At 35.1% G+C, this 21,757-nt stretch overlaps 1 protein-coding gene across 2 annotated transcripts in view; it reads right to left on the reverse strand.

Annotated features, from left to right (window-relative positions):
- The window catches only part of HDAC9 (histone deacetylase 9), a 448,017-nt gene that overhangs the window by 51,239 nt on the left and 375,021 nt on the right, over positions 1–21,757 (reverse strand). For both annotated transcript variants that reach the window (XM_065751783.1, XM_065751782.1), the window contains one exon: positions 7,212–7,330. In XM_065751783.1, the coding sequence (XP_065607855.1) occupies positions 7,212–7,330 (119 nt within the window). The remainder of the gene's footprint in view (positions 1–7,211; positions 7,331–21,757) is intronic.

Consider the following 21,757-nt stretch of genomic DNA (forward strand, 5'->3'; position numbering starts at 1 on the left):
ACAAACGAAATACTGAATGCAGCACAAACTGATTTGTGAGACTGAGCCACACAATGGTCATACTAAGCCATATGAAATCAATACAAGGGAGTAATAGGAAAAAAAACAAACAGCCCAATAAAAATGCTTTCCTTCTTCTCCCACAAAATACAGTGAAAATAACTATGACTGAGGTTATGTCACCAATGAACTATTTTGGTGGCTACTGTATTGTACTAGGAAATTTTCTGATATGAATCAGAGATTCCTCCATGGAAAACTTTATGATTGATAATTTCTCTATATCCAACTTTAGAACTTTTAGCAGAGTCAAAAACTCAAAATCTATTCTACTGGATAACTCTATTATCTCCAGTACTGCAAAGATAACTAAATTATATTAACCAAAATCAAATACCTGAATCCAGAAGAATTTGGGAAGACAGCTGTGGCAACTGAATTAATTTAACAGCTTTCTGCTACCAAAAGGTATCGTACCTTATCTCTCCCATCCTTTACTCTCCTTGATCCCCTTCCACTAGTTCTGTCTTACATTGGTCCCTCCATAAGCCGATTCACTTTGAATACCCCACAGAAATCCATTTACTTGGTCGGTAAAGGTTTCTGTTAGGTTGATGAGTTAATTTGCGTATGTTTACAGAGAGATCTGACAAGTAACAAGTATCTGCGCCTATGGGAGATAAGTAACAGACAATTCAGAAGGGAATGAGGCATGCAACCCCACTTTTCTACAGCAGTGGAGCTGCACTCTGAAGTAGTTAGTGCTAGGCTTCTCAGGATCATAGTTTCTTATTCTAACAATTGAATCAAAAAGCCTTACTTGCTTTTTGAAGAGAATAAAAACATAAGAGATGGCATCATAAAAGCCTACAGTGCTATCTTTAGAGACTTGAACCATGTTTAAACAGCTACCAAATCAAAATCAGCTGTTTAGTGAGCTGTCAATTTGCATGGACTTTTTTATTTTTCCAACCCTCCTTTAACATTTATATACAGTAACCGCAATTGTCTCGGTCAGGACTCCTTTTCAGAGAACCAAATGTCAGGGAAGACTTTCATACTGGAAGTTCAACAATCAGAAGAGCATGCAGTTCCTTCCCAAAGACCTTAACATTTACCTTATCCTAAAGGACTCACAGTTGAGTCCAGCACAATGTGCAGTAGATAGTTAAAAATTATACAGGGACTGATTTAGTAATTAAGTCCTTCAGGGAAAATTACAGTATATATTTACCATATAAAATTACCATATATACCACTAATACAGCTTACAGCACTAGAGATACTCAGAATAGCTACATAGAATGTTTTAGAAACAGTAAAGCTTGTATATAGAAAGCTCTTGTTTTGAAATATACCTGAAATACTTTAGACCCAGATCATCCCTACATTTGAATATGAGATGTGCAATTTTAGCCCTTTCCTTTAGTTTGTTTTTAACATATGCACTTCACACCAAACATAATGAGAAGTTGAACAGAATTCCAACATATAGCAGGACAACTATGAAGGCTCAAGAAAACACTTGTCATTGAAAATAAGCTCTCTAAAGTGATTTTTAAGTCAAGCTTCTAATGTCTGATTGTGCCTAGCACATCTATTTTTAAGGGCAATATAACCTGTCTATTTATAAGTCTCACTTAAATTATTCAAGTGATGACAATGCACATTGCTAGATCATTTATTACAGACATCATTTACCTCATTATTATAACTGAACACGCTACTTCTGAGTTGCCTGTCACCAGATGATAGGTATTTTATCTATTTATAGAGTTGTATGCCACATTGAGAGACCTTGTTATCAAAAATCATTACTTCTTCCCTTTGGGAACCTGGAACAGAAATGTTAAGGACAAAGCAGAAACCAAATTTAACCCGATTGCTCTTACTTCTGCCCTGAAAAACGTGTCTCATGCAGAAGACTTGTATTCTATGTGTAAATCAGTGACTGTTTTTATGCATCAAGTTCCGTGATTTAAGGTGATTCATACTTTATGCATAAAATGATTTCTAAAGCATTGTTTCCGCTTATGGATCCATGGAAATGGATTGTGTTAAGCTAACAATGAAGTCCTCTATGCTCTACCTGATGTGGGGCTCATGAGAAGCTTTAGTGTTTTTAGTGTTTTTGATCAAAGTGTATAACAGCATAATGTAGCTTTCGATAAATTAAAAGAGTTATTGTACTTTGCATAAATAAAATCTTTGTAAGTTACACATCAGCACAGCTAGTCAGTTACACTCTAGACACTGCATCGACCTTCCATCATGAATTTGGCATAATACTAGACAAGTACGATTTACTCCATAAATGCCTGCAGCAGTATCTTTTCCTGCTGCTAATTGCTGATCTTATTTTGCACTCCGGTGTCAAATAGCATCTTTGGAATAAGAGAGTAAAACAACAGGAAAACTCTAGTAAATCATTATAGCCCTTAACAAAGTACCCTGAAAAAAATCCTAAGTTTTGCCTGACACTTCTCTATTTACTTTATACTTTTTATGGAATAGTTACCATTTAATGAGCAATTGGGTAGAATATTTACTTGATCAGTAAAGCAATAGCAGGGACTTTAATGTAGACATCATTCTTAGGGCTGCTTTATAAAACAGGGAAAGTACTTCACTCCAGGATAATGTTACAGGGAGAATCTCTACAGTCAGCATGGCTAAATTTAAAAGCAGTGCTATTACAGGATCTAACTACTTCCAAATTTATGATCAGACCTAGAAGCTCTTTTTCAGACTCATACACCTCACAGAATCCAAACGGCATGATATAATATGGTACGCTTTATCAGAGGTTGTAAAAAGTAATTAAAATAAAACAAAATGTATCATTCTTATCTTCAGTACTTCCTCCAAAGGATCAGTAGGCCAAGATAGAAGAGCAGATTCATATTTTTCAGGCATCTCCTTACTATTGTAAGTAGAAAACCATTTTATCCCCTTTATTTCTTTGCCCTTACTTCTTCTTATATTTTGTCTGTACAATTTTTACTACTCTAGCACAAAAAGAAGATTTTATGCAGCTTTTTTCACAATATGTACCATATTGTGTGGATATTTTATCTGCTATTTTATTAAAAAGATAATTCAGTTCTAGTAATAAAAGAGATATTAGATCAGTCAGGTACTACGGAAGATTTCCTCTTAGCTCATTATAGTTTACAGTAAAATTAAAGCACATTTACAATTTGTAGACCTGGTCCAAAAAATGGACATCAATAGTTATTGGTAATAGTTTTTAATAGTCTGAATATGAAAGCTATGAGGAAGAGAGCCCTGCTGCTGTACACATCTGCATAATGAAACTTGGGGAACCAGTGTAACCAAGCAACATGGAGGCAGCTACAGCACCAAAAGTAGACTTGCCAATATAACACCTTATTTTCTCTGTCCTTTCAGTTAACGAAGTTGAGCTTGACTCATAAAGACGAGATCACAGAAGGCAAAATCTGAGGTAAGTGGTTTGAATAACCCTGACAATGCAATCCAGGCCTATCACAAGTTTGAGAAGCTCCTGAGCAGGAGTGAGCTCTTACCACTGTGCAAGACCTTGGATCAGCAGGGACAGCCACATGCCTTACTTTCTTTCCTTTTCTTCCTAGTGTTAGACTTTGTACAGCCATGGTAGCCTTAAAGACATGGGCAGGCAGTTTGTTACCAAAGACAATATCCTCATCAGAAAAAAAAAACAAAAAACAATTTGGAAAACTCCTTTTCAGACACTGTCCTCTCTTTTGGAGAAGACCTTCCGTGTAAAGGGATTTTTGATTCAGAAATATATCATTTTCAGCTAATTTAAGGAGTCTGATAAAATGTATTGTTTATAGAGCCAGCTTTCTCTTACTGAGATATTAGGAATGTAGCTGATACCAAACATTTAAAAGCTTCCTGGCACCAGAAAGTTCCACACTATGCCACATCCTAATTCTTTGAAGACCATGTTTTTCTTAACAGATTATAAAATCCATCCCTACATTTATGCACGTAGATCAAGTATATGTTTCAATTTGTGTATGTGTAATGCTGCCTTTGAAATGGATAAGGGATATAAAGAAGCAATTGAAAGAAAATGTGTCTGTGAAATCCTCAAAGTTACGGTTGAAATAAGTACTTTAGTTTATGCTTATTCTCACTTCCATATTGCAGCAAACAGGTAAATGTTACTTTAGTTTAGTGAAAACCTTTCCCCTCAAAAAAAAAATCAAGAAAAAAGGATTAAAAAGGCAGCTGGAGAAAAACATTTACTTGTGGAAAGTAATTTTAAAAGTACAGAAAGAAAAGAAAGATTCAAAGCTCCCTTCTGATCTTTTTTAAGCACTTTTCCCCCTCAACAGAAAAAAAACCTTTAGTGATTTAGTTACTTAATGGGACTGGAGATAAATTAGGTAAGTGAATTATCTTCTAGCTCTGCTATTATCATTGATCTCAGTTGGCCTTTTTCCATGCTATTGTCTACCAGAGGAGCTGGAGGTCGTCACACAGAAATATTGCCCTGCCCATCAGATATATTTATTAAAATCAAATGCAAAAATATGTAGAACTATTTGTCACTGAGGTACTTATTTACTAGAAAGAAGTGGTAGATGCTTAAATCAGATTGTAACATCAGTATAGGAAAAAAAATTAAAATATTAGTTTAAAACAGTTTATAAGGTAGGCATTTCAAACTGTGTAGACCAATTTAGTAGACCAACTTTTTTCTTTATGCAGTGGCCTGCTACACAGTTACTCCAAGGCTGTAGATGGTCTCATCTGTTACTTTCACCCTCTGGCTTTTAATTTATTACTTGAAAACGCTGACTGGTAAATACTACATTTTTTGTCTGTTAATGTAGACTGAAGACAACAGTATCTACCCAGAATCCAGTGTCTCTCTGCCCTGTTAAAGACAGCTAAAGTTAGTAGACTTTATGTCAATCTCTTCCTATTTTTTATTTGTAAAGCTTTTATTGGGTCATCAAAAATTAGAAAATCCAAGGTATTAAGCATATAGAAAAAGCTGAAGATTGAATGACTGAATGCTGGGAGTTGAACTAGAGGTCCCTTCCATCTCTAAGGATTCTATCATTCACAAAGAATGAATATTTGTAGATGAATCTTTGCATTTACTCATTTTGGCATAATTTTTAATTCTTACAAACAAAAAAAGGATTGTATGATATCTATTTGTAGTTCTTAATAGAAATGTTTCTCCACAGTATTTAAATGATCTTTATTATAATAAACTGTTCAGTTTTCTACATACCACATATAGTATGCTACATTCTACAAAGGTATGGTGGAATGTAGAGAGTTTTGTTTCAGAGAAATAAATTCCTTTGGCTCAGTACAAAAGGCTTTATTCATCTCTCAGGTGTATGATCATTATCTGAGTCTCTCTTAGCATTTCCCTTAATTTAAGCAAGAGCCACCTACTGTAAATCGCTTTTTTTTTTTTTTAGTTGTGGACACGTGCAACTTACAGATGCACAGCATATTAAAGGCATATTGCGACTTAGTTTATAAAATGTTGCGAAGAGTTAATTCATGAATGAATTGGACTTCACATTAATTCAAGCATTCAACACTTCATTGTCATGTGAAACTCAGTCTACTCCAAGAGTAAAATAGGAATGCTATTGCAATTTATATGAAAGTTGCTGAAACTGCTACGTCAGAACGTCCTATGTGCAGGCATGATGCATGCCAGAGTATCCTGGTGGAGCATCATGGATACTTAAAGGACATTTAACATGCCATCTCAGGGGCTAAGTCCAAATATCCAATGCATTTCCTAAAAAGTACCTACTTTGTATCACTCAGAAGCTCATCTTTCTACCACTTAAGCTGACAAAATTGTGCCTCTGAAGTTAAATTATAGTTCAGAAAGAGTTAAAAGGCGGGTAAACATTTTTTGAAATATTCTTTTCTGTGCATTTTACTAAAAACTGTAATACACAGATAAGTGATGATCAAACATAAATGCTACTCAAACAAGATGTTCCTTTCTTCTTCAATGTAGCCACGGCACTAATATTAAAAACTGTTCAAAAATCTCAGTATATCTTACTTGCATTCAAAGGGACTCCCTTTCCAACCTAGCTGTAGGATAGCACCAGTGTGGTTATGTACAGGAGGCTCTCGCAATACTCTATGCACACACTTTCCACAGCATGCCACTACAAAAAGACAGCTTCACTCTACACCTACTTGTTGTGCATGATATTCAGAAAAACCTATACGTGGCATAGTTTAAATGGAAGCAAAAGAAGTGTCCCTTCCCTGGTCCTCCTGAGGTAAAATACCAACTTAATTCAACACACAACAGAAGGGAGAGGTCAGAAGGACAAAACTCCCCTAAGTTGAAGTCCATTTGTGCAGCGTGTTAAATGACATTAGTTCTTATTGATTTCTCCAGACTTTTCCCAAAGCATTTTTGATTAGCAACAGGGATCTATATTTAATGACTAATGAAATGTTAATATGGTACATCTTGAGATGCGCTGAAGAAAATTATTCACAGTACTGTATTAGGAAACCATTCTCTGCTGCTTTGTGGAAGCTGATTTCTTCATAGCAGTGCTATACTGCACATTACTCTACAAGCATTATTGCATTATCCAGCCATGCTTAATGTCTCAGGTTCAGATCACCTGGGCCACAGTATTCAGTAAAGCTTGTAACTTTGTAGTACTAAATATGAGACATACCAGATAGAGCAGTATTAAAACTCCATCCTGAACACATTTTTTGAGGTATGACATGGACATCCAAATACTGAGACCCAACAGAGCAGTCTTTTAGAAAAATTTGGCCTTCACAAGCACTGATGTAATTCAGGATTAGTGCCATCAAGTTGAGGAGATTGCAATAACAAAACAGCAATATGAGATTGGACGTAGGCCTCCAATGCTTAGAATCTCCAATATATATTTAAAAAGAAATAATTTACTCAAACATTCGGAAAATGGGGCCTATTGAAAAAGCATGAAACCTCTAAAATGTTATCTGAATGCCAGAAAAGTAATACTTTAAGAAGCCAAGCCAGAAACGCCAAAAGGAACAGAAAGGAGCAAGCCAGAAGTGCTAACGTGTTCATTTCTATCTCATCCATGAGCTGGATGAGATCTTGAAGTGATACAGATGTAACCTGGACTTCAAGTCAATTCAATTCAGAAAAAGTACTAACACAGAATAGTGCATCCTGAGACTATACCTACATTTGGCTGTGACTTTATAGCCGCCCAGTGGAGGGTCGTGGCCTTCCACAGCGTCGAATCCTGCTGATACCAGGACAATCTCTGGATCAAACTCATTGGCAGCTGGCATGATCACAGTCCTGAAGAGTGAAAAGAACAACTGGTTAAAAATTAAAAGAACTTCAGTCTCCTTGCTATAAATTGCCACAATCTCAAAAATCCACAACATAACAAGACTTTGTGCACCAAAAACATATCCTCTTTTCGTTAAGTCAATCTTCATCATAGCTGTCCTCCAAACAAAGCCTGATGCTTCTTATTATTTCTTTCTACAGTGATTCTTTTTTCCTCTTCTGCAGTTTAGGGAGAAATAAAGGCAGGTACACGTGAAAGCCTCTAACATTACACACACATCTGTGCCTGCTTTATCCTGCTGCCTGTAAAAAGCTGCCTCTTCCAGGGAAGTGACTAATGGTTTACAGAGAGCGCTCAAAGCCTGAGTGGAAACCCGGACTGCTCCAGTTAGTGCGAACTTGGTGTAAATTTGAACTATAAATTTCTTTTGGGAAAATGTTTGCTTTCCAAACTTTTTTTTTCTTAACATTTTTAAATGTTTGTCGAGGTGGGGGGTGACTCTAGCAAAGGAAAAACATGAAATTCCCTTAATCAAATCCAGATTATGATGTCAAGCCTTTCCAAGGTCAAGCATAACAGGAATGTGACAACCACAAACCAGTGACAGCAACCCCTGCTGGTGTCAGGAAGATAATTCAGCCCCTCACCATCACAAAGATCCCACTTTTTTTTTTTAACCCCTTCCTTGACAAACTTCAGGAGGGATTTGCTTTGTTTTAGCTTTCCTCCAAACTTGAAGCATTGACTGAGGGAAAAGATAAAACCTTACATTCTGCTTTTGGAAATGCCTTTTTTCATGTTGACATTCTGAAGGGAAGGCAAAAGGACAGCTTTTGCACCTACTGTGATAGACTTTGAGATTGTAATACCTGTGTTAATTCAGAAAAGAAAAATAATGAGTTCTCTATTTGAAGTGCATTAAACCAATGAAATACCAACCAGTATACAAAAAAAAACAAAAAACCTGCCAATGAATTTTGCGTGCATCAAACTTATCTTAATAAATATATATAACATTAAAAAAAGAAAACAGGCTGAAGTTAATGCTCTTATGTTAAAAAAATAAAGTTTTATGTAAAAGAAGCATTTTAGTAACAATTTTTTTAACAATTTGTGTTATATTCAGTTTGGTTTTTGATCTGTATGCTATGTTTTTTTTTTCTGTTCTATTTTCCTCAAGTTATTTTTTAATACCAGGAAAGTTTTGTTACTTGTTAGTCAGAGGAAAGGACAACTCAGAACAAGTAAAAAGCTGTTACCAGGTCATATAGCATTTCAATGATTATTTTTTCGGTGTTGGAAAAGAAATGTTAGGCTGTTTCATTCCCTTGGTGATTTCAATGAGCCCAAGACAAAGAATGCTCATAGGCAAAATGAGCCATGTTACATATTTGTAGGTCTGTGCTGGCAACAAGCACCGCGCTCAAAGGAACCAGACCAATTTGAGAGAACAGTAAGAGTTCTAGAAAGCATAACCTCAGTGAAAAAAAAATAAACAATTGTTTAATTCACATAACATGAAAAGGAATGTGATAGAAGTCCATGGATTTGAACGTGCTTGCTGCAAGAGGAAAGAGTGAACCTGTTCTGCATTTCCAGTGTGGGTAGGATATGAAGGCAGTGCAGCAAAATAGCTGTAGTTCAGACACTGGAAAAAACTTTAAAATAGCAAGGGCAGATAATCTTTTCAATAAACTGTTTAAGATTTAAATTGATACCTTTGAAATTTTCAATAAAGTGTAGAAGTAATACCTATTACATTTGCTATAGGTTCACGTGAATATGGCCCCATGAGGCAGGAGGTCAGATTACATCTCTTCTAGGTCTTTTATTCTATATTTATATGTAACATGCAGAGTACATTACATTAAACATTACACTCCCAATAGCCAGGGAGTAACAGCAAGAAAAAGATCTCCTATGTAACTGTATCTTATCATTCCTATTTACATACCTTCTGTTACTCTATTTATATGTTCAATGCCTGAAGCAACACATACTTCCCAAACTTCCCCAAGTCTGCAACACATGTGGCACAAATTCTGATTACTGATGAGGACTGCAGCTGATATGCAATCTTGATCTGTCCCCATAGCTTATGCAGTGAAAGAAGGAGGGATCCTGTGGAGAACCTCCCTATCTGCAGCCACTTGAGCCTTTGCCCTCCTCCTCTACATTCACGTTTCATCAAATGCAAGTCAGGCCCTGTTTTTATTTCTCCATGTCAAATAAAGCAGCAGCACCACAAATACAGCACAGGCAATGCTCAGTGGTGCAGATCCAAAAGCATCTCTAGAAACTCAAGTAGCAGGGCACAAACAGAACTTACCAAGTTAGAATGAGATTTTAGAGACCTGAGTCAATTGAAAAACTGGGAAAGCCTACAACACATCTACCACATTTTAAGGTCTTGCTCCAAAGCATGAAGATGTCAGCACATTTTTTTTAATAACTTGGCATAATGCTATAATGAGACAGAAAGTGACACAAAAATAGTGAGGTAACAAAGCCTTCAGCTACAACACATGAGAATGAGCCCAAATGCATCAGTCACAGATGCAGAAATGAAAGCATTGCATACCTTTAAAAAGCCCCAGGTAGACAGGAATCTCCATCAAAAGATACCCTTGTTTCCACCTGCAACTCTTACATGAGTTATGGGAAGGGGTGGCTCCACCCCTTTTGGTCACTCAGGTGTACTGCATGCCCCTGAGCTTTCCTGGCTTGGCCCTGACTTCCCACCATCTGCTCAATTACTGTTTCAGGCCATGACTCAGAATTTTTACTACTCTCGGGCTAAAGAAAGCAAACCTTAATTTCATTTTTGTAAGCAACAAAATTATTTTAGTCAATGTTTCTTGTCAAGACAGATAATTTTTTGTTAAAATAGTTATGTATGACAAGGAAACTGCCAGCTATGCTCGGTAACATTAGCAAAAGTATTAATTACTGAAAGCAAAGTCTTTCATCACAAAGCACCAGGCTATTATCATAGTTATTAACAACATATTTAACAGTAGTAAACAGTAATCAGTAGCATATTGATAAATTCATGCAGAAAGGAAATACAGGGATCTCAGTGAAAGGAAAGACAAGGATTTAAGAATAATAATTAGAGGTGGCATGTAGAATTATTTGTTCTATTACCACTTTCAGTATTACCTCAGGTAATAACAAAAATAAGACCTGAGAGGATTTTTTATGCAATAAAGAAATAAAGTCTTCTTTTTTAAAGAAATATACACAGAATTGTATGCTTAATTTCACCAGAAAAAAAAATGGCACCCTACTTTTACTATAATAGTCTTAACAAATATGACAAAAATTTACTGCTGCTATTCTGCGAATTACATATTAGAAGAGAATCATAAATCATATAATCACCAAGGTTGGAAAAGATCTCCAAGACCATCTAGTTCAAGAGTTCATCTTATCTCTGTGCCCACAAGAGTGGTGCTGTCACTTGTCACTCTTCTATGCTTCATTAACATTGAAGGATTTGGAATGCCAGAGCCTACCCAGCTTATATTTTTCTTCTTCATTTAATATTGAACAATCTAAGCACTTTTTCTTAGAAATACAGTATAGAAAATGTAATATTTCCTAGGGTAACAAACTTGACTCTTCAACTAAAACATTCTAGGAAGCAAAGAAGGCTGTTATTTGGGCTTTCAAAAAGATGTCAGTTCTAAATCTCTCGATTGCAGAGAGGACTGGATAGATATCTAGTCCATTAATCTCTACTCAAGTCTTCCTATACAATAGCTAGCAGGCATTCAAGGATTTTTCCCTTTGGAATAACTACTGTGAGGTCTCTGCCTAGAAAAGAGGAGAGTAATATTTTGAAGGCATCTAAAGGAAGGTATTTAAATATGGACTAAATTTCACAAGAACAGAGATAAAATCCTTCTGCATTTGCAGCCTCTCAGTCTTCAGCCCCTTCCTTACTCCTGAATAACTGTCCTTGGAAAATCATTTTGAGGCTAACAACTGTAAAAAAAAAAAAAAAAAAAAAAAAAAAGCCTGCACAAAGCAGTGGACTTCACACTGTTTCTTAATTCAAAAGCAATGTGAAACTCACTTCTCCTTCATACAAAGACTCCTACTTGGAATAGTGAGGATGGTTAAACAGGCAGCTCAGATCTTGACACTACTCTACCTCTTGGGAATAGAGAATTATGAGTCTGTATCTTGCTCCTTTTCTATATCATGTACACTGTAGAGGGCACAGCAAGGTGCGCAAAACTTATCATGCATCAACTGCCTTCTCAAGAGCTCAGTAATCATACTATTTATCTTCTGAATTGCTTAAAAAGAGAATCTTCTGAATTAGATCATGGCAAAAAATGTGCTTTAAAAAACATATTTAAAAAACAACACAAAAATTCATAAAACTAGTATTGTTCATACACTAATGGATAACTTTCCCAAATTCCTCAGATCGGCCCTATGCTCAGAAGTCAGACTGCAGCTGGCAGAATTTGTTATGGTGTGAAGGGTCAAAACTCTGCTCATCAGAAATCCCTTCCAAAGGCACATAGCAATTCTGCACTCAGACCTAGGTAGAAACAATTAATATCTCACTCACAGCAGAAGCGAGAAATATGATTTGGCTTCTGGCCTTAGGTCACCAGACAGGTACAGACTGGGGACTGGCAGGCTGTCAACTTCTTGCTAGAAGCAGCTGGGCTGCAGGGGTTATCAACAAGCAGAAGTTAATGCTAGGATACTCCTCCAACAAAGTGAGTAGATTTTGTCAGAAAATAAGTGAGTTTTTTTCTTCCACTATGACTCACACTCTCCTCTACTCCTTTCTCCAAAGAAAACAAAAAGTATAAAAGAGATATTTATTTTCTGTGATCCTGAATCATATAGAAGCATAAATATTTGGTATACTGTGTTCACCTAATGATGACAGCAGAGTTACAGGGGCACCTTGCTTAGCTGACTGTTTCTTTCTTTTCTGTCACATTTTCGTTAATAAACATGTCAAATCCAAAAGCTTGAGCAGCTGCACCACAGGAGTTATTTATCTATTCCAAACCTTGTAGATACAATGAAACTGTGTCCTCCAGCTCAAGGCAGTGCAGGTCCTCCTTTAAGCCTGACAGCACTGAGAACAGAGCATGTGCCTGAGAAACTGAAAAGATTCCTTTTTATCCTACTGAAGAGATTTCCCCAAAGAATTAATACGTTCCATTTGGGTATGCTGCTGTCTGCGGAGAAGCCAAGGGATGGTTTCCAGTCGGGTGTAGTCTCAGAAAAAACACCAAGCATGTGACCCTCCCCTCCCCACCAATATGAACATCAGATGCAAGACATTAAAGAGATTCTACCAAGGGACTCTGTTTACTTGATCTTGTTCCTTTTATCCTACCATTCTATTTTTGTACATTTACAGCACATGGTTACGATGCTCCCAAACATTTGTTCTCCCAGAAGAGACTGCAGAAAAGTGCCCAGCCCAAAAATGACTTTTCAAGTACCATTGCACATAGATACAATTCTTCTGCTGTGTTGGTAATTTAGAAAGGAAATGAGCAAGAAAACCAGCCCAGGACAGCAATTTATGTAACTGAGAAAGAAAATCCACAGTATTCTAAAACTGCCAATTTGTATTGCTCAGTAAATTATTTGTTCTTTTCCAAAAATCCACCAGTGTTTTCATCCAGTTATCTCAAAGTACTTTCAGAACATTAATAAATAGAATGGTCCAAAACTTTGGCCAGTATACATCAATGTGTCTGTTTCTGATTGCACAGCCCTCTAAAGCAAGCATTTCTTGTACCCTCTTCCCAGGTGGATCAGCTAGAACAAAAAGCCAGTATAAGATCTGAATGAACTACTTAGCAGTCCTTGGAAAAACTTAGAAAGAAAATACAGAAATCTTGAAGTCCTCTACTTTTAACTATTGGAAAATGCTATAAAAGCATTCAAGTTATACTAGATATGTATTTGTCAAGAAATATATACATACAATGCTTTTAGAGTGGACATTTTGCCACCAAATGGAGACCAAGTTTCTTGAAAAAAAAAGGTAGGTCTATGTGGAGTATCTCTATTTCTTATCCTGCAAATAACATATTTTTCTAAACAATCACTATGTTGTCTTACCTTAAAATTACACAGCTCTAAGTGTGCTGTTGAATGCACACTGACATGAGTAGATTAGAAAGAACTTAAAAGATTGCCCTGATAGGTTATGTGGAACTTATGGTATCTATTATTTTTATATGTTGTTTGCACATATGTTTTAATGTAACACAATATCAAGAAATTGCTATCCTCACAGAAAGCTACACAGCGTTTCTCTGCAACTATTGGAGATTCTTTTCTCCATCTGTAACACTGAATTTATACTAGTGTGTTTCCTAAAACTTTGGCTGAACTTCGTAACATTTCTTAATGCCCACCCTGCTGTCAGCCCAAGTTCACTAAGGGCATAACTGAAAACTTCACCCCAAACTCCTTTCTCACTGCCATCTGATCATCAGTTTTGCTTTGGATTTATGCTCCAAGGCATGTCCAACTTCTGCAGATTTTATCTGTATTAGTTTCAAGTTATATCTTTGATACACTTTTTTTATTTTCATAGATTTTAATATTTTTCTTTTATCCTTATAGGTTTTCTTTTTATATCTTTTTACTATTTTATTCCTTCACTGATTTTTATAAGCATAGTGAATATTCTTGTCCTCACTATTATTTATAGTTACCTTAGTTGCTTTCAGGAGACAGAAAATATCTTTTTTCTTTTATTTGTCAGGGGGCAAAAGTTACCACATCAACACAGAACAGGGACTGATATAATCCATGTTCATTACAGAAGGATTTGTGCATAGCATTTAATTTAATCACATTCTAAAGTATTTAAAGCATCAAGGTCTTCCAGGGATGCCCCCAATTTAGAGGTTTCAAATTGTAGAACTTTAGGATTATCTAAGTGTCACTGAACAAATGAAAAGTTTCTGAAACACCAGTAGATTTATTTTTGGCTATTAAAGATACTGTCAGAGAGGAAGATTCTTATTTGAGTGTTCCTTAAAAAAAAAAAAGTTTGGTATTCAGCATGCAAGTCTTCTACATTTTATTACAACAGGAATCACAACAGTTGAATTATAAGAAATTTTGACTACAATATCTGCTGATCTTTTTCTTTTTTTTTCTTTTTACTTAGAAAGGGGGTCTTGTGTAATTAAAAGGACTCATGTTTGATCTACTGTATCCATAAGTCAGTATCTTAAAACTAATACAAAATGAATCCAAGTAAAAAAGAGTAACAAACAAGAAAAGCATGAGAAAAAAATACTACTTTGTGTTTTGGGGAATTCACTTATTAGTATTGTGAAACAAAAATTATTCATCTTACAGAGATGTGGGCAAATGCAGATACACACATACAATGTACATTTATATCCACATAATTAACAGAGTAAAATCCAAACTTTAGAGGTGTTAGGTAAGGAGAGTGGCTAAAAGTTGAGGAAAGTTTGCTCAAATGCTGTGGGCCTAAGTCTCCCTCAAATTATTATATGTTGAAAGGAGAGGTTTCCTTGGAAGGATCAAATTCTTTCAGCTGTCTAGTATGCAAATATAAAATGTTATATGGGCTTATAGGCCAAGACAGCACATGCAGAATCTCTCTTTAAGGAACATTTTTACTCTGAAAAGTGACAGAGTAAGAAAATCTGCATTTAGAGACTTATTTGTGGAAACATTTGCAAAATGATTACAAGCTTACTGTCTTTTTACCTTTTATTTCTTTTTTAGACCACAGATAAAGCTACCTGGTACCATGCCATCTTGTGCAACATAAATAAAACTTATTTACCGTGTTCTAGCTGGTGTTTAAAAGTCTGATGTGGTTTTGAAGAGTCATACAACTGAAGATGACGTGAGAAAAGAACAACACAGACTTCATTCACAAAGATGAAGCTTCAATACATAATGTAGCATGACTTAAGTAATATCACTAAAGGTGAAAAAGTAAAATGCAGTAACTATGGAATCCCACCATATAAATTCAATAATTTCTCTATTATCACCATTCTAACAGGTATGGGAAATGGTAATAACGTATGTCTATATACTGCCAAATTTTACTTTCAGACAATATTTAAGGCAGTGCTTAGATTTCATGATGCAGCAGGTTCCTATCAGAAAAGACAATTTGGTGTCCTTTTGTTGTTACTTTATTCTGTGAAAAAAAAATAAAAGTTGATCTTCAGTATTTCTGCCATGAAGTTAATAATCCCATTTCAGAGTATTTTTAATTCTCTGTCTTAAAATTAGTATGGATCTAACACAGAGCTTAGAAAACAGTATATTTCTATCAAGACTGAGAATGTTACGATATATGCCCTTTTATTGTTTTTGCTGTTCTGATAAGTCACTTCTTTCAACGGTATTTTATGATGCAAATCAGTGGACTCAGCCTAAAACTTTAACAAAACATTACTACTGAGATAGTTCAATGGATCAGTTAATCTGACCGCATAGCAAAAGGACCCTTCCAAAGAAGAAAAAAGTATTAAAATACTTGAAACAGCTAAATTCAGAGGTAAAAACTTGCTACAATTTGTTGGATTTATGGAGTTCACAAACTAATTGATTGTACGGTGTCCTCTCTTAGGAATTTAATATGTTTCTGAAAAAGCTTATTAACTGGAGTATATTTTTCAGTGACTTGTAGAATATATTTTACTTACACTCCATAAGAATGGTGTGAAATTTAGGAATAGAAGGAAAACACGGTGTTCTAAATAAATTTAAAAACAAAGAGTTTTCATGAGTCTGAGGAGAGAGCTCTTAAGTACTCACTTTCTCAATAGGTTCAAAATCAAACCTTTTCATTTACTAAAAAATGTCAGAGAAGTTTCCCATTTTGAGTGTATGACAAATAATGTGTGTGACATTTGTTTCAAATAAATTCTACCTGAATTTTCCCACTACTGATCATACTATAAATCAGTTTGCAGTGTTAGCAATGCGCTCTATGGCATCACTATCATAGTAGAGAAATTTAAAATTGTTTTCAACTCCTTTAAAAGCGAGATGTGGGGAGAAATAGCTGGGTAAATCTTATACAGCATGCCTGGGGATACATAACAGAGGGGTGACATATTTTCATGGGATCAGTAAGGTGAGTGGATAAAAGACACAAATCCCTTGGAAAAATTACTCTTACCACAGCATTTTCTACATTTCTGGAAAGTGAAGTTTGCCCAGAAATGAAACTTTTCTCTCCTTTTAAATGTAAAGATAACAAACATTTTCTAGAAATCAAGTTTCTCAAGATCAAAGCCATTCGTCAAAGCATAATCTTTTTGCAAGCTGCATTCATCAGCATGGTTGTGGATACAAAGCACATGACATTGAATTATTTTTTTACTCAGAGGTCTCTATGTATTCTTTCTTGTATGTGTGTCCTTCCATTATCTTGTATTTTTCTGTATATTAATTGCTACTTCTAATGTTTACATAGAAATTTCACAATTTTCTGGAGAGACACTATTATTACATATTACATTGTCACCATTGAATTAATATTCAGATAATGGCTCTTATGGATAATCTGATTTTTTATCTCATTAGAGGTATTCTTTCAAACATATGCAGACATAGATTCATAGATTCAGACATATGTCACTTCCTCTTGTTTTTTTTCCTGATGAGCAACAGACACTAGTAGAAAAGAAACACATGGACATTTTCTTACACCCAAACCAAATTAGGAAGTGTCTCTGGACTAAAGCAGAAAGACAGTGATGTAACAGGCAGCAATAGCATCCAACTTTTCCATATTGATAAATACTGATCTATTTGTCTCAGCACACAAGAACTTTGACACTGGAACTGGGACCATGTTAGCCCATCCCCTTACTCCAGCCTATATTTAAACAGACCAGCTGGACTTCATTCTGATCGACAAAACCACAGCACTCTTGATATATCAAGGCTTTATAAAATACAGAAGCATCAAGACTTCTCACTTTACCTAAGCTGAACGTAACTGAACAGTTAATGGAACCCATACTGATACAGTTTTGAGAGGTTTAGAGGAAGTATTTATAAGCAATGTGAGGTAAATAAGGGAACTTTTCTATTCCTTTTCCATCTATTCCCCTCTCCAAACACACACACAATATTGAAAGAAGATATTTGTGGGAAAAGGTGACCTGTTGCAACTAAAGCATTAATTCCTATGTACCACAGTGTCAGAAACTACAACATTTTCTGGTGCGGTTTCAGCTCCTGTTTGGTTAGAAATGTGATCTAATGTCGGCTCTGGGCAGTTTGGAGGGATACTATCCCACATATTCTATCTCCTCTCTTCCCTTACAAACTTTTGGCTCAACAAAATAAATGAAAAATGACAGTCTCCAAAGACAGAGAAAAGTAGATGCCCATGCTTAAATATTAATGGAACTGAACGTGATTAGAAAATCTTAACTCAGAAAACCAGTCCCAGTTCAGGGAGTAACATCAGGTAGGTTGCTATTCTAAAATATGAAATACTCTCTTGCAAAAGATTTACAGCAAAGATCTAAAAAGTGAAGTTAAAAAGAAGGGAACTAAGACTTAGGGAAATATGAAGCCTAGAACAGCATGATGATGACAAAAATACTAATTCTTATTTTGGTAAAATGAAAAAGAAATAGCATTTATACTGAAATTCAAATGGATTTTATTTTATATAGTAAATTACTTAAAATAGTAAGGAATCATAAATAGGTAGTTTAAAAATATAAGAAAGTAGCAAAGGAATCTGTATTAAGCCAATATCTGAAACAGAAGATTTCATGGTTAAGAGATACAGTGCCAGCTTTAGGGAAACTTCAAACAAACAAACAAAAACGGATCAATAAATGAATTCTGGTAAACACAAATATTTTCTTAAACACATCTGGAAGGAAAGAAAAAATGGGGAACAGCTCAACTCCTGCATAAATATTTCACAGCTTTTGGTTTTTTTCTGGGAAGGAAGGAATAGTCAGTAGTAAAGAAGTAAAGAACTTGAAATCTCAGTCTGAGAAACGAAACATGGAAATGAAGATATACCATGATATGATTTAATATTTTACTTAAGTTTCTATTGACTTCAGAGAACCAACACTTCTCCTAGTAGATGCTGACTTCTGCAAAAGAAATGTAGTAAGCCTCGTAGTCCTCCATTAATCATACTTCTTTCAGTGGTGCTCATGGAAGAAGCCCTTTATTTGTGCCAGGCAATTCACAGCAGAAAGGCAATTCCACTCACCCTGAGAGAGTCATACTGATATAATGCAAATCCATTTGCCAATACAATCACTTACACCAACCCTTCATGTTGCCAGGACCCCTGAGGAAGTTCAGAGGAAAAATCATGATGAAGTTTGGATTTTAGCAGAAGAGCATCTAAATATTAATGTTTCTGTATTTGCCTTTCCCTCATGAACTTACATCTCTGCATTTCTGCTACAAAACTGAACAACTCACACCTCTTTTTATCATTTTTGGATTCTATTTGGGGTGATAAATTGGATAGTCTCCTCAACAGTATGAAACAAAAAGACTTTTTCTACCATATGTTACAGTAATAAAACAGAAAGCTGTTTCCCATTACTGGCTGGTCCATCCTCATGTAGTCAGTTGCCTTGGAAACTGAGATTGATTATAATTTCAAGAAAATTTCAGAATGAATTGAATCACCTAGTTCCTTTTTTCAATGTCTGTCTCAATTTACAATGTTGAAACTAATAACAAAAACATCCCTAAGTATAGTTTCCACTTATACCTTTATTTTTGTTGCACTTATGTCTCAGAGTGACAGACAAAATAATATAATAACTTAGATTGGGTGTATCAGAAAACAACAGTGAAATTTCAGAAAACATTGTAATAACTGTAAGTCAAACGTACATTCAAATATATTTCATATTAAATAAGGAAAAATAGAACTTCTTCCAGGTTTAATGTTAGGATAATACAATATCTAGTAATGATATAATCCAGATTTTTCATTTTGTCCAAAAACTTGAACTTTTCTTGAAGCCAAAATGTATTTGACAAAACATTCATTTTCCAAGTATTTAACAACCCCCTTAGAAGTTCATAATAAATCCTTAGGAGATAAATTAACTTTAATCAGCATTAACAGGCTTATTGCAAAAAGAAGAACTGCTGTTTACTTAGGAAATCCCTTCATCACTTTAAATTCCATATATAAAATTACCAAAAGAACTTGTAAAGTGTGCAAATGACCAGTTTGAAAGCAGCATTTTTCATGCTGTTATCTTTGGATTATCAACAGTCTCAAAAACTCTGCAAAGTGTTCTTGCTGCTTGAGTTCACTTTCGGTTGCCAACCTATATTTAAAAACAAGGAATTTTAAACCAGCTGAGAAATTTGGCACTCTCTTCCCATCTACTCTTCATTAAAATCTCTTCCAGCATACTCTTCCAACATAAAATTGCCAAACCTGTCAAAGGGAATTGTGCAGTTACAGTGATTAGGAGGAAGTTTTTATCATTGCTAATACATGGGAGGTGATCCAATAGATTTTTAAGATGTGGCCTCTTCAAGAAAGGTTAGAAGACTCTTGGCACCTAAATGAGGAGAAATTGTCAGCCCTTCAGCGTGAATTGGTAAAGAAAAAAAATATGTATTAAAATTCATAATTTCTATATTATTTCTTCTGCAAGATAGTTCAGTCTCAAGAAGAAGAAAATAAGAATTCTAAATTAGTATAGCGCTAAGGACAATTAGAAATGTCTGTATACATAAACATCTGAATTGGTCTTGATTTTGCAGTCCTAACTTCAACACCTTCTGACTTTTGTAAATACACAACACATTAATTAAACTATATCTAGAATTTTTTATTTTTCTTCTTATTTACTGTCTTTTTTTCATTGTTAAACCAACTCAAACTTGACAGACATTGCCAGTGAAGTAACTTCAATATCTAGTGCTAAAAATCGTATTTTTGACATGATTTATACAGTATAATTTCAAAAAAGACATAGCAGTAACACAAATACAATTTCAAATTTGTCATAGCTTTTAAAAAAAGTTAATATGTTCTTCATTTTACTTTTTTTCCTAGTGAAAAAATGAGACTTTGTATTCTAAATTTAACTCCATTCTCAAGCTCTGACAACAGAAATAACCTGTCAGTCCAAGACCAGTCAGGAAGGAAATAGTTATCTTCTAGGAGTCCTGACTTGGGAATGAGAACTGGTAAAGTCTTACTTGCCATGACAAAACAGCAAGCCAACTTTCCCACCACAAAAAGCAAGCCAGCTTTCCCATCACCTAATTGCACTGCTTCCTTCACCAAGAAAGCAATGATAGAGATGAGGAGTATCAGAGAGCAAAGAGGACTGAAAAATAACTAATCCTGCCAAGACTGATATTTTCATATTCCCTCTGGCTCTTCCTCATCCTCTTTCAATTTCATTGAATCACCAAAGGTGAATCTGGTCTTGGAAATAAAAATAAAATTAAAAAAATCAGTGACTAAACCAACGAAGAAGTATTCTTCAGCTTGCAATCTAAGAAGAACTCCTTTTAGCAAGATTACTTACTACTGGCATATAAAGCTCAAGAACGGCTTAAAGATGTTTGGAAACTCCTGAAGTTCCCGAATATTAAAATACTAGAATTCATGTACAAACTAAACAGAAAGAAATTGCTTAAATTTGAAAAGGGCATATGTTGTTTCATCAGCTACAGGGTATACATGAATCTTCCATTTTGGCTCCATTTCTAACTGCAAGTGAAGCCAAATCCTCCTCCATAGTTGTGCCCTTTAACAGTTCAAATATTATCCTCCAATAAGTTGAAAAATCACGTTCATTTTTTTTTTATTTAATTATCTATATAAATGCAAAAAATAAATTATTATTAGGGGACCAAAGAATAATTATCAGATCAGGGTAAAGTGAGGAAAAATGGTGTTCTAGGACATATGCATACAAATATAAGTTCCGTTTATGTTATCTCTGTGATCAATTTTAAGTTCTATACAACAATCTATACAAAAGGAAGAATGTACGAGCAAAGATTAGACCTCTAGGGGGGTGACGTTTGGCTTGTGTAAACATGTAAATGTTTTGATGTTTATTTCAATCTTTCTATCCAAGGTCACCAATACTATAAGAATATCCTGTAATAGAACCTCTGTTTCTAATTCTAGGATTAAAAGAATTTTACCTTGACTCTTTTAAAATCCTGTTAAGGATTTGGTTTATTCTGAAGTTGGACTGAGAGTATAGGTTTCTTTTCTTATTTTATCCAGACTAGTTCCAGTATGTCTTGCACAAATCATTATAGTCTTATCTCTCACACTTCATTGGCTTTTTGGCTTCCATCTGTTTTCTCTCATCTTTTCCTCCTATGTCTCATCTACATTCTCTTTCTACTCTGTTTTCACTCATCTGCTTGCTCAT

This window comes from Cyrtonyx montezumae, unplaced genomic scaffold (assembly GCF_038088225.1).
Source record: "Cyrtonyx montezumae isolate F1298 unplaced genomic scaffold, pur_monq_1.0 scaffold_8, whole genome shotgun sequence".
Taxonomy (NCBI): domain Eukaryota; kingdom Metazoa; phylum Chordata; class Aves; order Galliformes; family Odontophoridae; genus Cyrtonyx; species Cyrtonyx montezumae.